General features: G+C 37.3%; 1 protein-coding gene and 1 pseudogene across 1 annotated transcript in view; one reads left to right on the top strand and one right to left on the bottom strand.

The window, feature by feature from the left end:
* The window catches only part of LOC102821967, a 178,795-nt gene that overhangs the window by 82,518 nt on the left and 79,044 nt on the right, over positions 1-17,233 (bottom strand). Inside the window, exons 7-11 of the mRNA XM_006868594.1 lie at positions 16,936-16,980; positions 16,606-16,721; positions 15,436-15,583; positions 4,670-4,806; positions 3,244-3,358 (exon numbers count right to left, since the gene is read on the bottom strand). Coding sequence (XP_006868656.1) covers positions 3,244-3,358; positions 4,670-4,806; positions 15,436-15,583; positions 16,606-16,721; positions 16,936-16,980 — 561 coding nt within the window. The remainder of the gene's footprint in view (positions 1-3,243; positions 3,359-4,669; positions 4,807-15,435; positions 15,584-16,605; positions 16,722-16,935; positions 16,981-17,233) is intronic.
* On the top strand, positions 11,926-12,753 carry LOC102838991 (annotated as a pseudogene).

Here is a 17,233-nt window from a genome sequence, read left to right as displayed (position 1 = left end):
TGGTAAGGTGGAGGATCAGGGAAAGACTCCCAGCAAGATGGATTGGCAAAATGACAGCACCAATAGGCTCAAGTGTGGCAACAGTAGTGAGGTTGGCCCAGGATCTGGCATTGTTTTGTTCTGCGGTGCATAAGGTTGCTATGAGTCAGTACCAACTCAATGGCACTTATCAACAACAACCTAAAATGAGGGGGCGATAAAGGCACAAAGTGACTGGCTTACTAGGTTTCAAGGGGGAGTTTAGTTTAAGAGTGTGTGGGGGAAGAAAGAGTCCCCACTGAATAATTTTCATCATGTCTAGATAGGTCTAGTTAAAAGAGATGGGGATAAGATTCTTATGATTCAATAGTAATTGTCATCATGACTAATTCTGACGGTCACAGTTGTAAAGGTAGAAGTTTTGTAACAAAAGCAGGGGTGGGTAGTTAATCTTACAATCCAGAAACAAAGGACCCTAAGACCATCAAGGGAGAAGAGCACAAGCGGAATGCAAGACCTTATCCAGAGAAGCAGTGACACCAGAGACAAAGGCAGAGATGGGGACATGGAGAGAGGGAGCAAGTGAGGACTCTAGATTCATGGACAGAGAGGGACTGAGAGCTGGCACCCAGAGGCTGACTTGCAGAATGTGCCCTTTGGTGGTGTAAATTATTACACATGCCTGAGTGGTTTTCTTTTTTTAAAAAAAGAGCTAAATTGAATAGAGAGAAGTACTGTTAACTGATGGTACATGGAGGGGATTATAATCATTGTAATGAAACAGGTGTATGATTTGTTGAATGTAAAACTGATGAACTGCCCTGTAAACTTTTGCTCAATCCACTATAAAAACCTTAAAAAAGAAAGAAAATGATGACCGTGTATGATTGGGCAATGGAGGAAGGATGAAACTTTTTATTCAATGGCAAAGAAATTGTTTGAATTGTGCTCAAATATTCTGTGCAAGGTAGGGCTTGCAAATGATGAACTTGGATATTTGGTTGAGGTGATTTCTAAGAACTCAAAAAAGCCACACGATTTCTCCTTGTCACTTATAATAAAAAGCAGAAGGAAAGAGATGGACTTCAAAAATGAACTGTGCAAAATGCAAACAAAACTTTAAAAACGGGAAAATTCTGTTGTACAAACCAAGGACACATGTTCTACAATTTTCACCACGGCGATGGGTACACAAACCTTTGTCAAAGACCTAATCACTACAGTAGAAAATCCATCAGCTTAGAATTAAAGAGGACAGAGAAAAAACAAAAGAGAAAACATTATATAACTTTTGGAATTCAAGAGGCAGGAAACAAACCAAAGGAGCTACATCTGCTGTCCTCCAAGAAAGCAAACGGACCCGGAGCAGTTCAGCCATCAGCAAGACAACTGGAAGGAACACAGGAAGCAGGGATGCCTTGGTTTCAGAGGATGGGGCCACAGTCTCTGGGGTCGCAAAGGATAGAGCTATGGCCTTCGAAATTTCAGAGCATTGTTATCTTCACTAACTCAGTTTGCTCAAGAGGATGGGGCCCCTGACTAAAGCTGAGGGGCATGGTAAACATGCCCAAGGGGCAGAAGAATGAAGCCTGTCAGACAGGGCTGAGGTTGCCACTCAGATAAATAGCAAAGATGAAGCTGCCAAAACTCAGTAAATAGAGCTGTTATATAAGTGGGCCTGGAAGATGGGGCTGAAGCCCAGGGATAAGGGGTCTCTACCCAGAGTCAGGAGAGTGGGACCAGTGCCCAGATGTTCTCAGAGAACAGAGGATTATATATTTTCAAGCCTGTTATGGACTTGCTTGGTGTCCATTACCCTATCTTCCCCTCCATTTTCTCCCATTTGTAATGGAAACTTCTATCTGTGCCTGTTCTGTCACAATAATTTGGAAACAGATAGTATGTAATCTAGATTTCACATGTTCCGATATGAAGAACTTTGTCCCAAAGATGAAGAGGAAATGTAAATGAAGTCTTACCTTCTTTGGTTTAGATGATTCAGAAGATGAGACTTGGGAGTAGATTTAGGAATCTTGGGATGAAGTGACTGGTTGAGTGTATTTTGCACATGGAAATTAATTTGGGGAGGGGCAGCAGGTAGAATTCTATGAATTGAATTGTGTGTCCCAAAGACATTATGTTGTAAATCCTAACCTCTATGCCTGTGGTTATAATTTTGTTTGGGAATGATCTCTGTTATGTTAATGAGTCAGGATAAGTGTGCTTTGAGTCAATCTCTCTTAATGATATAAGAGAGATTAAACAAGCATTCTAAACACAGAGGTGGGTGAACAGAGATGCCAAGGTCACATGAAGACCGACCAGGAGCAGAAGCTAAGAAGAAACTAAGGATGTCCTCCAGAGCTGACAGAAAGAGAGAGAGCCTTCTCCTAGAGTGGACACTCTGAATTTGGACCTCTAGTCTCCTAAATGATGAGAACTACTGTATTTGTGAAAGCCATCCAGTTCTGACATTTCTGTTATAGCAGCACCAGATAACTAAGACATCACGTTGTTGTTGTTGCTGTTATTGTTAAGTGCCATAGTTGGTTCCAACTCCTAGCAATCCTATATAGGGTTTCCAAGGAGTGGCTTGTGGGTTTGAACTGCCAACCTTGTGGTTAGCATTTCAATGCTTATGCTACAGTGCTACACCAGACATCACATTAGTGAACATTTAATTGAATAATTTGTTCTTCAAATTAAAATGTCTGCTGCAATACAAACACAAAAATATACTACAGGTACATATTATCTTTAAAAGAAAGTAAACCTAGGCAGAATTGTCCACTTATTAATGCTGAGCTGATTTATTCATTACTATAATGGAAAAATACCATTTACTGCAACTGATTTTAGACATTGTTGTTGTTAGGTGCCATCAAGTCGGTACCGACTCATAGCAACCCTATGCACAACAAAACGAAACAAATCAAATTCCTAACTTAAATATTCTAAATTTTTACCGAACAATATGAATAAGTAAACTTGCCAACTATTGTTAGTGACTTGGCATAATAAAATGTAAACTTAGGTTATCTGTCTTCTAGATATTCAAAAATAGAAATGCTTTCACACAAATATTCTCTATAATATAAAACACAGAAAAATGATATAGAAACAGCTTGACAATTCATTTCTTAAGATTAAGATGAATGAGAAATCATCACAACAGCTATTTAATTTGGGGTTTATGGGAACTTGGGAGAAGGAATCATTCACTTTGGGGGAAAGTGAGAATCTCTTATTTGCAAATTTACTTACCATTTGAAGTGGATACAATGATTTCACTTCAGTTGCAGAAATCTCAAAGAGCCCATGATCTTCCTCCAAAACTGTAGCTTGCCCCTTAAAATTAATATCTGGGTAGGCAAGCCAACTAAATAAGAAATAAATGATTGGTTACAAAATATAGCCCCTGAACCAAACCCAAGCCATCGAGTTGAGTCTCACTCATAGTGACTCTACTTGGGGTTTCCAAGACAGTTTTATCTCTATGGGAGCAGACAGCCTCATCTTTCTCCCACAGAGCCACTGGTGGGTTTGAACTGCTGACATTGTGGGTAGCAGCCCTGTGCTCATCCTATAGCACCACCAAAACGCCTTAAAGTACTACAGTACTACTTAAATCTAGTTATTACCAATCCAAATTCTAGGCATTAATGTTCTTAGAATTTCCCAATGACTAAAAGGCATGACACTTTGATTTAAAGCAGAATATAACTGAAAAACCTAAATCATTCCACTATATTCCCTTCCTTTTTCTAACAGAGCAATCTGAGGCAGGGATTCCATCAGGCATTTTATATCTCCAGCTCACATTTTTAGAGCTGATACTAGTTGTAGTTGCTGCCTCAGATCAGTGTTTGAAAAAGATTCTCCAAAGATCTTGCTCGCTTTCAGCTAAACTTGATTATTACAAACATTTCTCATGGACAGGGTCAATTACTAGGTAACCACCAGAGTTCTGAGCAATGGCTGGGGGAGATGAAGAACGCTGTTCAACAGTGACCAAAATTTTGACACTAAACTTCTCAGCAAAATGAAAATAGTGGAACAGAGAAAGAAGGAGGATTTAAATTGAGCCAGGCATTCACAGGCTTTTGGGATTCAAGTCATTTGGGGGACTAAACCAAGACTGTGCTGAGTTAGACCCATACTCCTAAAGATACCTTTGGAATCATAGCGACTGAGATGAAATCTATACATACCAACTAACAGCCTGAGGCAAACTACTGAATTTCTTCATCCATGTGCTTCATGATAGCAGCACCACCTGCCTTGCAGGTATAAGTGTCATCGACACAAAAGTACCAGGTGTTTGAAACTAAATAAGGACTCAGTAACTATTAGCAATTAGAAGCAGTATTAGCAATAGTTCAAGATCCAGAATCTTAGGTCAGGGACCCGTGTTTTGTTTATCATTCCCAAAACGTGATAGATGAACAGAGCAGATGGATGCATCTATCAAAAACTGTGCCTGAGAATTGTACACCTATTCGTGCGAGTCATACATCAAGCCCTAATTGGATCTAAGGAAAGAGAAGCTATTTTAATCCCTCAAACAGTCTTTACAAATGAAATTAACTAATGAGAACTGCAGAAATATGCATGTCACCTATTAAAATATGAAATAAAGAGTAACTTTGGAGGTCATCAATCACTATTATTACATCAAACTGATACGTACACTCCTGACTTCACAGTGAAGGACACAGATTTGGGAATATTCAGTTCTTCCAAATTGGGGACCGCTCGCTGTATGTAGACAGGACAACATGTTGGGTCAGACTGCGGACAAAGTTCTATCTCTGGAATGCTGCAATCCTGGTGGGGAGAAAAAAAAAAAAGACTTTGAAATCATTTTGAGGCACACAGCCTTACAGTCACAATATTCAGGACATGCAACTACAATTATTCTCATTGTTCTGTCAAATTTCTTCACAATAACACCACAAAGGAAATATTGTTTCTGCTTACCAGAATTTTAAAACAGCATTTTTCTAAGAGTTATACTGATAATATGAAAATTGATTGGAAATTAATCATGATTCTTTGTTTTGTTTTTTAAAGAATTCGCTTAAGCAATGTTCAGCGCTACAAACCTATTTGAACGCCAAATGCCTGTAAGCCTTCCTCCGTAAAAGCAAAACAAAGCCATAGAGGAGGAAGGGAATTCAATAAAAGCTGATCTCATGGGGGACATAAAAAATAAAGAATAGAGAGTGTTTATCTAATGTAAACTGACAAAAGGAGGAGGAATCGGAGGTGAGGGTAAAGGAAATCTGTTTTCCTAATTTTTTTGGTGCAGTCTGTCTGGAAAAAGAAAGGTATTAAGAGTTGAAATATGCATCTTCACATAACCCAGTCTTAAAAATGATGCACCCACTGCCACCTGTCAAACCAGTCTTCAAAATTTCACTTTGGGGGAGTTCCTGGATGGGACAAGCAGCTTATGTGCTCTGCTATTCACCAAGAGGTGGGAAGTTGAATCTACCCAGAGGGACCCCAAGAAGAAACGCCTTGATGATCTACTTTAAAAACAAAAACAGCCAGAGAACATATGAATATAGCACACATGGGGTCACCATGCTATGCATAGGTAATAACTTGACAACACCTGGCTGGTTATATCCCAGTGATTTATTCTGTCAGTGATCATGGTTACGATGACAAGCCTACTCATTACCACCAATCAAGCACTAGCTACTCTTCATATAGCTGGACGTTTCCTAAGACACTACTTCATAATATTCTACTTTCCATAAGCCACTCCCTGGTTCAATGCCCTAGCACCAGAATATGGATCCACACTACTTTCCCATAATTCTGCATTCTCTGTTATCCCTATCCAACTCTGGTCTGTGTACCACAGATGGTTTCCCGGTTTCCCTCTCTCTACTAAAAAGGTAGTTCTCTATATTCCTATTATGAACAGCTCTTTTAATATATATGTTTTAGATCAAAAAACACCTCATTCTTTCTTAGGGACTCCAGATCCTATTTATTTTCCCCTTGCTTGAAATTACAGATGCATTTCTGTCTGAACACACAATCTATCTCCATACTCTCTGTAAGTGTTTAATTATACCACTCAAGTTTCAATAACATAATTCTTACCTACAACACTGTGAAATGATTAAGCTTTAAAGAGGCAAATACAATAATAATCAGTAGCATTTATTAGAAATGGGCCACTTTTTATTATTATGGTAAAGCTTACAATTTCAAACTGTAATCTTCTCATTTCTTTTAACATTTCTCCAAAGTAAGTTCTCAACCATTCTGAATATATAAAAAGCTAGCAAATTTCTGTCTTATTTTCAGAAAATTAGCTCTAAAATACAATATATGAAAGAAGCATAACCTAAAAAGTATCCTTTAAAATGTTAAAAGTATATTCCCTTCTACAGTTTCACTTGAAAAAAAAAAAAAAAATCCAGAAATGTCACCTGTTCAGTGTGCAGAGCTCTTTTGTTTGCTATTAATAATAGAGTTCTAATAACATTATTGAAAGTACTGCCATATTCATGTTCCCCCAGGGATCGGAGGTACAGTAACAGAATATGAAACTAAGTGTCTCACACAAACAAGTTTCCTCTGCATTGTGTTATACAAACAATGTTTGGGTGGTGTACTAAAAGGAAAAAAGCTAAGAGGCATTCAATTTTAAAACAAATGGAAACAGCACAACAGCCAAAGTATAACGATGGCTAAAATAGACAAAATAAAAATTAAAATGTACATGTTCTCAGTTATCATAACTAGAATCCCAATTTCTGCTCTCATTCACTGCAAATGATTACACTGATAAAAAATTTCTATCTTTTTCATGTTGGGTATTCACAGAAATAAAACACTTTTTCTAAGACTTGTTTAAATATCTTATTTCTTGATGGATGAAGACAGTCAACCACTCTGTCTAGCAAGTGAAGGACACTTTATAGTAATCAAGTACCAATAGCCAGTTTACTCTGAGTTGAATGTATATGGCTTCCTCCCAGACTTTTCTACTAATTTTATACTTCACAAATACATTTTAAATTAAATCTTCTAAGGAATGGAGACAAAGGTAACATTTTCTTTGACCTGCAAGGGGGTTTCAAAAAGTACATGGAAAACTTTCACTATATTTTCATTCCATTTTCCATTAACTTTTTGAAGCTCCCTCTTTTATTATAATATTTCCCACCTTCAATTCATTCCCCTGTTCCTTAATTTTTGTAATACATGAAACATAAAAAAAAGCACTAAATCTTCCTCTGTGTCAGTATTCCAATTATTAAATAAGCTAACGTTAGAAAAAAACAGAAGAAAAAAACCGCAAAAGACATCAATAGGCATTTCAGAGATGAGAAAGCAAGCAAGGCCAATAAATGTTCAAGCTCATTAATAATAAGGCAACTGTAAATCAAAACCTCAATGTAAGAAACCATTTTACATGTACCAGATTGAAAAAAATTGAAAAGTTAGCTAAAATTGGTTAGAAAAGGCATTCAACAGTAGAGGAATTAAAAAGCAAAACAAAACTACACAACCAACCTCTTAAAGCTGAAGATGAACATCCCTTAAGATATGGAGAATCTACTTCCAGGTATGTATATACATATGAGAAAGGAGCTCTAGTAGCATAGTGGTTACGAATCGGGCTGCTAACCTCGGGGTCAGCAGTTTGAAACTACCAGCTGTTCAGCGGGAGAAAGATGAGGCTTTCTGTTCCTGTAAAGATTTACAGCCTCAGAAACCCTGTTCAAGGTCACCATGAGTCAGAACTGACTCCACGGCACATAACCATCATATATATGAGAGAGAGGTGCAGCAGCAACAGCAGCAACAAATTCATCCTGGAGTTTGTTACAAATGCAAATTCTCAGGCCCAAGCCCAAGCCCACTAAATCAGAAACTCTGCAGTTGGGGCCCAGCAATCTGTGTGTTAACAATTTGTGTTTCTAACACTTTTAGGTGATTGTGATCTCTTTGAAAGTCTGGGAAGCATTGAGTTAGAGAAACTTCAGTACATGTGAACCAGGAGACATGTACAAGAATATTCGCAGCAACATTTTCTGTTAACCATAAAGAACGAAAAAAACTTAAAACACCTGTGGTCAAGAAAAGAGAGTACTGGATTGTGCTGGATTCAAGTATACCAGTAAGCATGAATGAACTTCAGGTATAAGGCAACAACAAGGTTGAATCTCAGGAGCAAAGCTAAGCAAAGAAACAAGCTGAAAATATAAATTCCATTTACATATAAAGCTCAAAAGCAGAAAAATATAAGCAATAAACTATACAGACAGCAACAGGAAAAGCTTGGTACATAAGAGTCAAAATATTGATGTTCTTAAAAAGTCAAAATAATGATGTTCTAGTGATGCTGTGGGCTAATGCATCAGACTGCAAAGTCATTTGAACTGCAAGGTCAATGGTTCAAGTTCACCATTGTTGTTAAGTGTTGTTGAGTCGATTCTGACCCATAGTGACCCTGTGTAGGGTTTCCAAGGAGTAGGTGGTGAGCTTGAACTGCCGACCTTGCAGTTCCAACGACTTTGCATCCTGATGCATTAGCCCACAGCGCCACACCAGGACTCATAGTGACTCATTTTTTTTTAAGTATATATCATTATCTCACTTTCGCTCAAAAACCTCTAATGGCTACTTTTTTTTTTTAAAGCTTTTATTGTGAATTGAGTGATAGTTTACATGGGAGAACATTGGTTTTGCACTCATCCTATCGTATTTTGTTTCATCACAATGATTAAATCCCTTCTATGCACCATCATTTAACAGTATTTGCTTTATTATTCCCTCTTTCTTATTTTTGTGTGTTTTTTGTTTGCTTTTTATATACACAAAAACACTCAGGAATACATAATCATTTAAACAACCAAAGGGCACATTCTGCAAACCAGCCTCCTGGCCACCAGCACACCACCTTTCTCTTTCCATTGAGTCTAGAGTCCTCAACTGCTCTCTCTCTCCATGCCATCACCTCTGCCTTCATCTCTCGTGTCCCTGCTTCTCCGGTTAGATTTCCATGTTATGCTCATGTTCTTCTCTCTTGATAGTGCTAGGTTATACGGTTCCTGGAATGTAAGATTAACTATTCCCCCATTTATATTACAGAACGCCTAATCTTTAGCTGTGACAATTGCAATTAGTCATGATAACAGTTACTCACTATTGATTCAAAAGAATCCTATCTCCATCCCCATACAGATAAGATTAAAATTATTCAAAGGGGATTCTACCTTCCCCTGCATACTTTATAGTGCCCCCGTTTTAGGTAGCCAATGTCTAAGTTGCTCATCCCTATCAACCCTGTATACTGAGGGGATAGGCTTGATCCTTAATGTGAAGATTCCTTCCCCCTCAGTTGGTATTTTGAGCTACTACATTCAATCCATAAGTATAGGTCAAATTCATCAAATTGTAGCAATGCACAATTGCTTCCCTTTATCAGATTTCTTTATCTTACTCTGGTTGAACTCTGGTCATCAAGCCATTGAAACTCAGTCAAATGGGTACTATCTGCAAGTTTGAGAGCTCATATACATCTCCCCCAACTTCCTATCAACTGGACACTTCACTCTTAGCTCTAGCCCTCCGTGGCTAGGTCAACGTCCATGTGCTCAAGAATTCCCAAGTCTCCCCAAACTTCAGACCAACCAGCCCTTCCTCTTCTGCCTCTCATCTCAAGGTCAACAGGAGTCTATGGAACGTGGTCAAACTCAGCCCGTATCTTCATTACTGACTTTTCCCCACCTTCCACTCACATGCAGACCAACACAGTCATGGCTACTTTTTTTGCAGGGGGAAAAAAAAAATCTAAAACCCTTCATGTGGCAAAAGGTCTAGTCCTTGATCATCTCTTGGATCTTAATTCTGCCCTTTATCATTCCCTTCCAACACCAGCTTTCTTGCTGGTCCAAACAAGCCAGTCACAAATCTATCTCAGAGCTTTGCACCTGCTGTTCTTATCTGTTACCCCAGATAAGCAACTGACTTGGTACCTATCTTCAATAACTCTGCAAATGTCAAGCCATAGAGGCCTTCCAAGGCAAACCTATCCAATGAGCGCTCTCTGCCATTCTCTTATCCTCTTACCCTTACTTACATTTTACCCTTTGTGCATATCACTTCTTGACATTAAGCTGTCATTTAGTGTTACTGAGTCAGTTCTGACTCATAGCAACCCTTTATAAGTTTTCCGAGGAGCACCTAGTGGGTTTGAACTGTTGACCTTGTGATGAGCAGTCTGGTGCTTCTCCTACAGCTCCACAAATCTATTCTGTATTCCCCCTGAAACACAAATTCAATGAAAACTGGGGAAACTTACTGTCATTGTTCACTCTGGATTCTCAGTACGTAGGATAATATCTGGTTCATAGTAGTTATCCAAGTAAACTTTTTGAATGTGTAAATGAACAACCAAACAATAGAAATGGCATAGCTCATGTATATCACAGGACAAACACATTCCAATAGCTCAACGTTTCCTGTTCATTCACTCACTTCGCAAATATTTATGGGGATTGACTATGTGTCAGGTAGTGCACTAAGCCACGGAGATACAACACTGAATAAGACAAACAGCATCTATGTCTTTATTATTCAAGCCTAAATTCTGTTCTCCATCTTCAAGAAGGCAAGACAAATGAAAACATGTTCTTGTCTATATTATTACACTGACAGGAAAGCATATTACTTACATTCTAAGTAAAACAGTGGCATTCCAATGAAATACCATATGAAAAATACCTCAGAAAAGAAAGTAAGAAAATTCAAAATCAAAACGTATGCAACTGACACATTATTGTTAAAGCATTGCAGTAGGTATTAGATAAAGAACAAGCTAAGGATGTCTTAAATAAAGTATTAAAGCCAAGAAATTTTAAAGTAGAATTCATACAACAAAAAAAATATGGTTGTAGGGAAGATGAGAGATAAAATATGTTGCCCTTAATGTAGCATAGCAAGTGGCATTGTCAGCTAGTTATTCAAAATTATTGGGAGGTTGGAGTACAAAGTGATATAATGGTACATAAGATCCTAATAAAAGAGAATCATTAGCATTAAAAACCTTTTCTGGAGGCAAGGATTAGGCAATACCAGACAGAATTATATCTATAATAAGATAAGAGTGTCATAAAAATAATACAGTCAGAACAATAGGTGACAGAGAGAAATTTGAAAAACAAAGACATGCAGCATCTATGCAAATTTTACCGAATTTGTTTCCTAAATGAGATATGCAAGCATTGTTTATATAAAAGACCTTAGTATGAAAGGAGAAATATACACACTGTAGAAAACCATAAGCTCCCACAAATGATATAAAACATGACGTGTTGTAGAAGCAAATTTCCTAATCAAAGTAAAGTCTCAACATATTTTACATGAATCAATCTATAATCATAATCAATGCCAAGATTTACAAGTGACATAGTATCTTAAAATATTTCACAAAGTAATTTTCCAAAGCAAGATTTTTAGTATAAATTCTTAAAAGAGAAATCTATACACTTGCTCTTCTTCATTCAAGCACAACTAACTATAATTGTTTACATCAAAATGGATTATCCTAAGAAAAAGAATTCTCTGACCCTTCAGTCTCATAGTTCATGTGAATAATAATGTTCTGAAAACAGGATTATTGAAGACTTCTTATGTGTTTGGTTTTGAGGTACATGTTTTACATGCACTAGGTCACCTCAGTATTTTTCAAAATTTTATTTGCAAATCACTAATGGGTCTTTAAATCAATTTAGTAAATAGCTTTAAAAAATAAAAACACACGACTAGAATAGAGGTCTCCTCTATTTTTGCCTCTAGCTATAGCAGCTGTAGCCCAATTTTGCAGGAGCCAAACAGCCTCAGCTGTAAGCAGAGTGGCACGGGCAGCACCCCTCAGGAGACCACCAAAATACCCCTTCCTGTTGCCTCACCATGGCGACCATTGGGCAGAGTGGTGTGAGGTCAATGTGCACTCTTCCATCATATGTTAACCTTGGCAAACCTGCCAGGGATATTTTCAACAAAGGATATGAAGGTTTGGGGTTGGTGAAACTGGATATAAACAAAGTCATGCAGCGGTGTTGAATTCTCAATATCCAATTCATCAAATACAGACATCGATACAATTACTGAAACCTTGGAGACCAGATATAAATGGTGTGAATACAGTCTGACTTTCACTAATAACACTCTGGGATGTAAATTACAATTCAAATTCACAGTTGTCAAGATTTGAAAATTGACATCACTATGTCACCAAACATGGGGAAGAAAAGTGGTCAAACCAAGTCTTCTTATGAGAGGGAATGTATAAACCTTGGTTGTGATGTTGACTTTGATTTTGCTGGACCTGCAATCCATGATTCTGCTGCCTGGTTGGAAGGGCTAGCTTGCTGGTTACTCGGGGGGCTTTAAACAATGGCAAATCAAAGAGTACCAAGGGAAAATTTTGCAGTGGGCTACAGGACTGGGGACTTAAAGTTATGGAGGATCAATTTATCAGGAAATATGTGTCCATCTTAGTAAGCCTTGCATGGACATCAGGCACCAATTGCATTCAGTTTGGCACTACTGGTAAATATGAATTGGATCCTACCACTTCCGTTCTGCAAAATTCAACAACCCTTAGTTTAATTGGGATAGGCTATACTCAAGACTCTGCGGCCTGGTGTGAAGCTTATACTGTCTACTCTGGTAGACAGGAAGAACATGAATGCTGGAGGACCCAAACTTGGGCTTGCCATGCAGTTGGAGGTTTAATCCAGCTAAAGAAACCTCTGGGAATGAATTATCACAAGATTTAGTCTTAATATATTTCCATTGTGAGCCGCAGGTTTATTTTCCCCCAAGAAGGTGATCAAAACAAAGGATGACCTAAGCACAAGTTACATTTTACATATTTAGACAGTTACTTGTTAGCTGGTTTCTAGTTCAACTGGTTATCTAGTTTATCAATGCTGCAATCATGCAGCCACCTATGCATGGCTTAAACGTATTTAACGATTAAGTGTGCTACCTGCCAAAAAGAAATAGGTCTTGATGAAAACTGCCATGGGAAAATAACTAGAATAGAAAATAGCAGAGCATTGCACGTGATCTTAAGAAGATACACTGTTCTGCAAAATACCATTTCATTTCCATTATATCTAAACAAACATCTACATACATAACAGAATGAGATAGATGTAAAACAGTTCATCTTGGGTTCTAAAAAAAGGGGTGACAGTCTCTGCGTAATTTTGTTTACTTTACATAAAACTCTGGAAGATAGGTATTACTAATATTCTCATTTTCAAAGATAAGTAGAAGCCCAAAACTAATTTATTTGCTCAATACCAACTATCAAACTAACAAGTATATTCAAGTCCTTATCCAATTCATTGTTGTAGGCTGCTGTCGAGATGGCCCGCAACTGATGGCAACCCCAAGTACAAAGAAACAAAACATGTTGGGTGTCTGATGCCTTCCCCAAGTTGCTTGTGGATAGTATCATTGTAATCCATGAGATTTTCACTGGATGATTTTTGGAACCAGGCTTTTCTTTCTGGTCTGTCTTAGTCTGAAGTTCTGCTGATCCCTGGTCAGCATCACAGCAACATGCAAGCCTCCACTAACAGAGGAGCTGTGCACAAGACACATGGGTCACGAAGTGAAACCTGAGTCTCCTGAATGGAAGAAAAGACTTCTACCACTGAGCTACAATTGCACTTACCCAATTTCAAGTCTACTTTCTCTAATAAAAACCACTAGATGGGGGAAAAACAGAAGGGAGGAATTACAGTGAGAAAAACAAAACATGAATTTCATATTTCCACCTTATATAAAAAAATGCCTGTAGTCACTAATGTAACAGCAGACTTCTCAGCTTATTAAAAAAGGTACAGCCTAAGATGATAAAACAAGATACAACTGGGTTATACCTAGATGAATTTAGAATGGAAACCACCACCATGAAAATGAAACTCTCATCAGTAGGCAAAATTCTGAAAAAGTTGGAGAGAGGAAGCAGTTTGATATTTGATTATTACGTTGTAAAATATTCAGAACAATGCTAATGTCTTTTCCATTCAATGCTAAATGGTTTTATTTTCCTTCCTCACTCAAAGTTGCTAGCCAGTTCAAGACAAGTGGGCACTAACACGCTAACAACATACAGAAAAGACTCCAAGAACAATGAAAGAAGGAAAAATGGCAAACATTGCTTATTTATTCTTACAATATACTCTAAAGCAAACATGGCTGGTATGCAAATATCCATTGAAAAGTTGAGTGCTTCGCTTGCCAGATTGAGTTTTTGTTTGATTTTATTGTTGTTTGGTTTCTACGTGGTATGGGAGGTGATTGTCTGACACTTTTTTTTCCCGATAGGCCTGGCACAGTGCCCAACATTCACAGGGAAGGCACAAAACCACAGATTATAGAAATCTTAGAAGATTATACCTACAAACTAATCATCAAAAGGAATTTCTGAGTTAGCTAACTAAGGTATGCACTCAAATGTCATTTACTGAACTGAATTGCTAGCCATTCATACGTTCCATGAAAATGGACACTATCCTTGACTCTCCAGCCTTCATCTCCTTGCAGTGCACAGACACACCTCCATACACCCACCTCTGTATACAAAAGTGACTCTGCTAAGAGCTCTTCTCACCTCTTTCATGCTGCCTAACTTCTGTTTATTCCAATCAGGGATCAGCTTTTTCAGGTGAGGTAGATGAATGTCCCACCCCCCCCCATGTTCTCACAAGGACCTGTAATGCATGTCTCATTTCATAAAGTAATGTGAGTTCTCCTAGACCTTAAGCAATTTCACACTAACTCCCCCCAACACTCATTCCTCTGTATCACCATAGCATTTCTGACACATTTTTATTATAATGGAAGACCTTCCTCATTTTAGTAGGTTGTTTGCCACATACTCCTGGTTATTATGCACCCTGTATTATTTATTTACACATATACATACACATCTATATGTACATATACATACATACACACACACACACACATAAATATATATGGAGTCCTGGCGTGGCACGGTAAGATAAGCACTCTATCACACGGTTAGTTTGAACCGCAAGACTGGTGGTTCAAACTCACCAGAAGCTCCTTGGAAACCCTATACTGGGTCACTATGAGTTGGAAACGATTCTATGGCACTTTAGCAACAACAAAAACAACAAATATATACAGTACATAATCTATAGTTTTACTATGGAAAATAATAATGGGCCAATTATTTTAAATTTTAAGTATAAAAAAATTTAAGTTTTTATTTAATACTTTATATGTATTAACTCAAAAGAATATCATCAACATAATAAACTAATAAAATGACATTTCTAAGCACCGTTAGGCTTTACTACATGACAAACTAAACCAAACTTAAATAATTAAAAATTTTAAAAAAACACAAGAAAAAGACAATGGTTCTGGTACCTTTAAGACACGTTTGATAGAACCCAATACAAAGTTTCTTTGTGGATGTTTTCTGTTCTGAAGAAGCCAGTCACGGTTTAATACCTTTTCCCCTTCTTCTAACACACATTTCTGACCTTGAAAATGTGGTTTTTCGTATAAAATCCAGCTAAAGAAATACAAAAGCCATGATCAGTTTAAATTATTTTCCTAAGAAATAAGACAAAAAACAAATGATACCTAGTAATTCATACCATCTTATCAACTTAAGTGTTTAAAGCTTGGCTTTAAAATTGTTAGCACAGACACTATTTTTTAAACAAGGATATGTGCTAATTTAAGTACAGACAAATGTCACAGAAAAAAGTGAACAGAACTTGGAAATAAAAATGCTTCTTAATAACATGTCTTCAGCTATATTTAGATATGTACTTTATATTTTTTACATACACAAAGCTGTACATATTATGTTAAAAATGATAGGTTAACTCCTAGAAATTAACACTTGTACCCTTACTTTTCCTGTTTCTGGATTATATAGAACAAACATCCCATTCTATGATAGGAAGACTACACTATACCATTCTGCTTACATGAGTACTGATCAGTGGGTAACAAAAAACTAGACAAAGAAATCCTGGTCCCTCCAAGTCCATGGAACCTGATCCATAATAAGAAACAAAGGTTCCCCTCATTTTCATGCCACACAAAGCATCTTTCAGTCTCTGAACATGTCGGCCATACAAATGACTTTAACTATGTGGCCTTGACATTCCTTAGCAGCCCACTATTTTGAACTAGTTTTCAATGCTGTGCCGCCTTCAACTCCATTTTATACACAGTTCACAAAATGAGACCATGGAAAAACAGTCTGCTGCCAAAGTTATCCTGATAATAACACTGTTCCGGAATGGTATCGATTGTATATAACGTCTTTTTACTTACTGCTGGCTCTAAGCACTACAAACAGCCTATATTTTCTGTCACAGAAAATAAAGAAAACAATTAAGTTATAAAATACTGATGATGTTTCAAAATATTACCTAGTAAGTTATATAATACTGATGTTTCAAAATAGTCAAAAACTAAGGCAAAGGAAATGTGCCATTAATAAAGACACAACAGAAAGCAAAAAACCTAAACATACTTAATTTCAGAAAATATACAATAAAAATTTAAGAGATTTCTTACCAGCCCCTTACAACTTTTATCAGTACCCCACTTGGAAAGGACCATGATGTAGCATCAGGAATATTACCATAGATTTCTTGTTTATATTTACGTCCATGAAGATCATAGATAACCATCTGCAACATACAGTGAGTAGGCACAACAATAAATTTTAAAAATGCATTTTTAATTCCAAAATGTTCTAGAACATAGAAAATATCCTAAATACATAAAAAGCAAATGATTACTTAAGATGCTAAATCTTTCAGAATTTTCTAAATCAGTTAAAATTGCCTAACAGCAACTATTTTTCCTATTTCATCTTTGTATACCTGACAATCTTATGCTTACCTTTCCAGGTCTTGGGATACACCTCAGAGTTTCCGTGTCAACATTCTGAAATTATAAAAGTGGAAGAAGTAAACCTTAGGGATCATCAATGGAAAGATAGTTCACTTCTTTAGCGATCACTAATCCAATGTATCACATCTTTACTTAATGGCTGTTAGGGACAAGATACTTCCCTAGGCTCTTCTTGTTAAGTGCTGTTGAATTGGTTCCAACTCATAACTATTCTCTAAAGGGTTTCTAGGGAGTCCTGGTGTGATATCGTGGGTCAATGAGCTGGACTGTAAAGTTGTTTTGAACC

This window comes from Chrysochloris asiatica, unplaced genomic scaffold, assembly GCF_000296735.1.
Source record: "Chrysochloris asiatica unplaced genomic scaffold, ChrAsi1.0 scaffold00120, whole genome shotgun sequence".
NCBI classification, from domain to species: Eukaryota; Metazoa; Chordata; class Mammalia; order Afrosoricida; family Chrysochloridae; genus Chrysochloris; species Chrysochloris asiatica.
The sequence above is the reverse complement of the archived record's forward strand: the minus strand, read 5'-3'. Positions and strand labels throughout refer to the sequence as shown.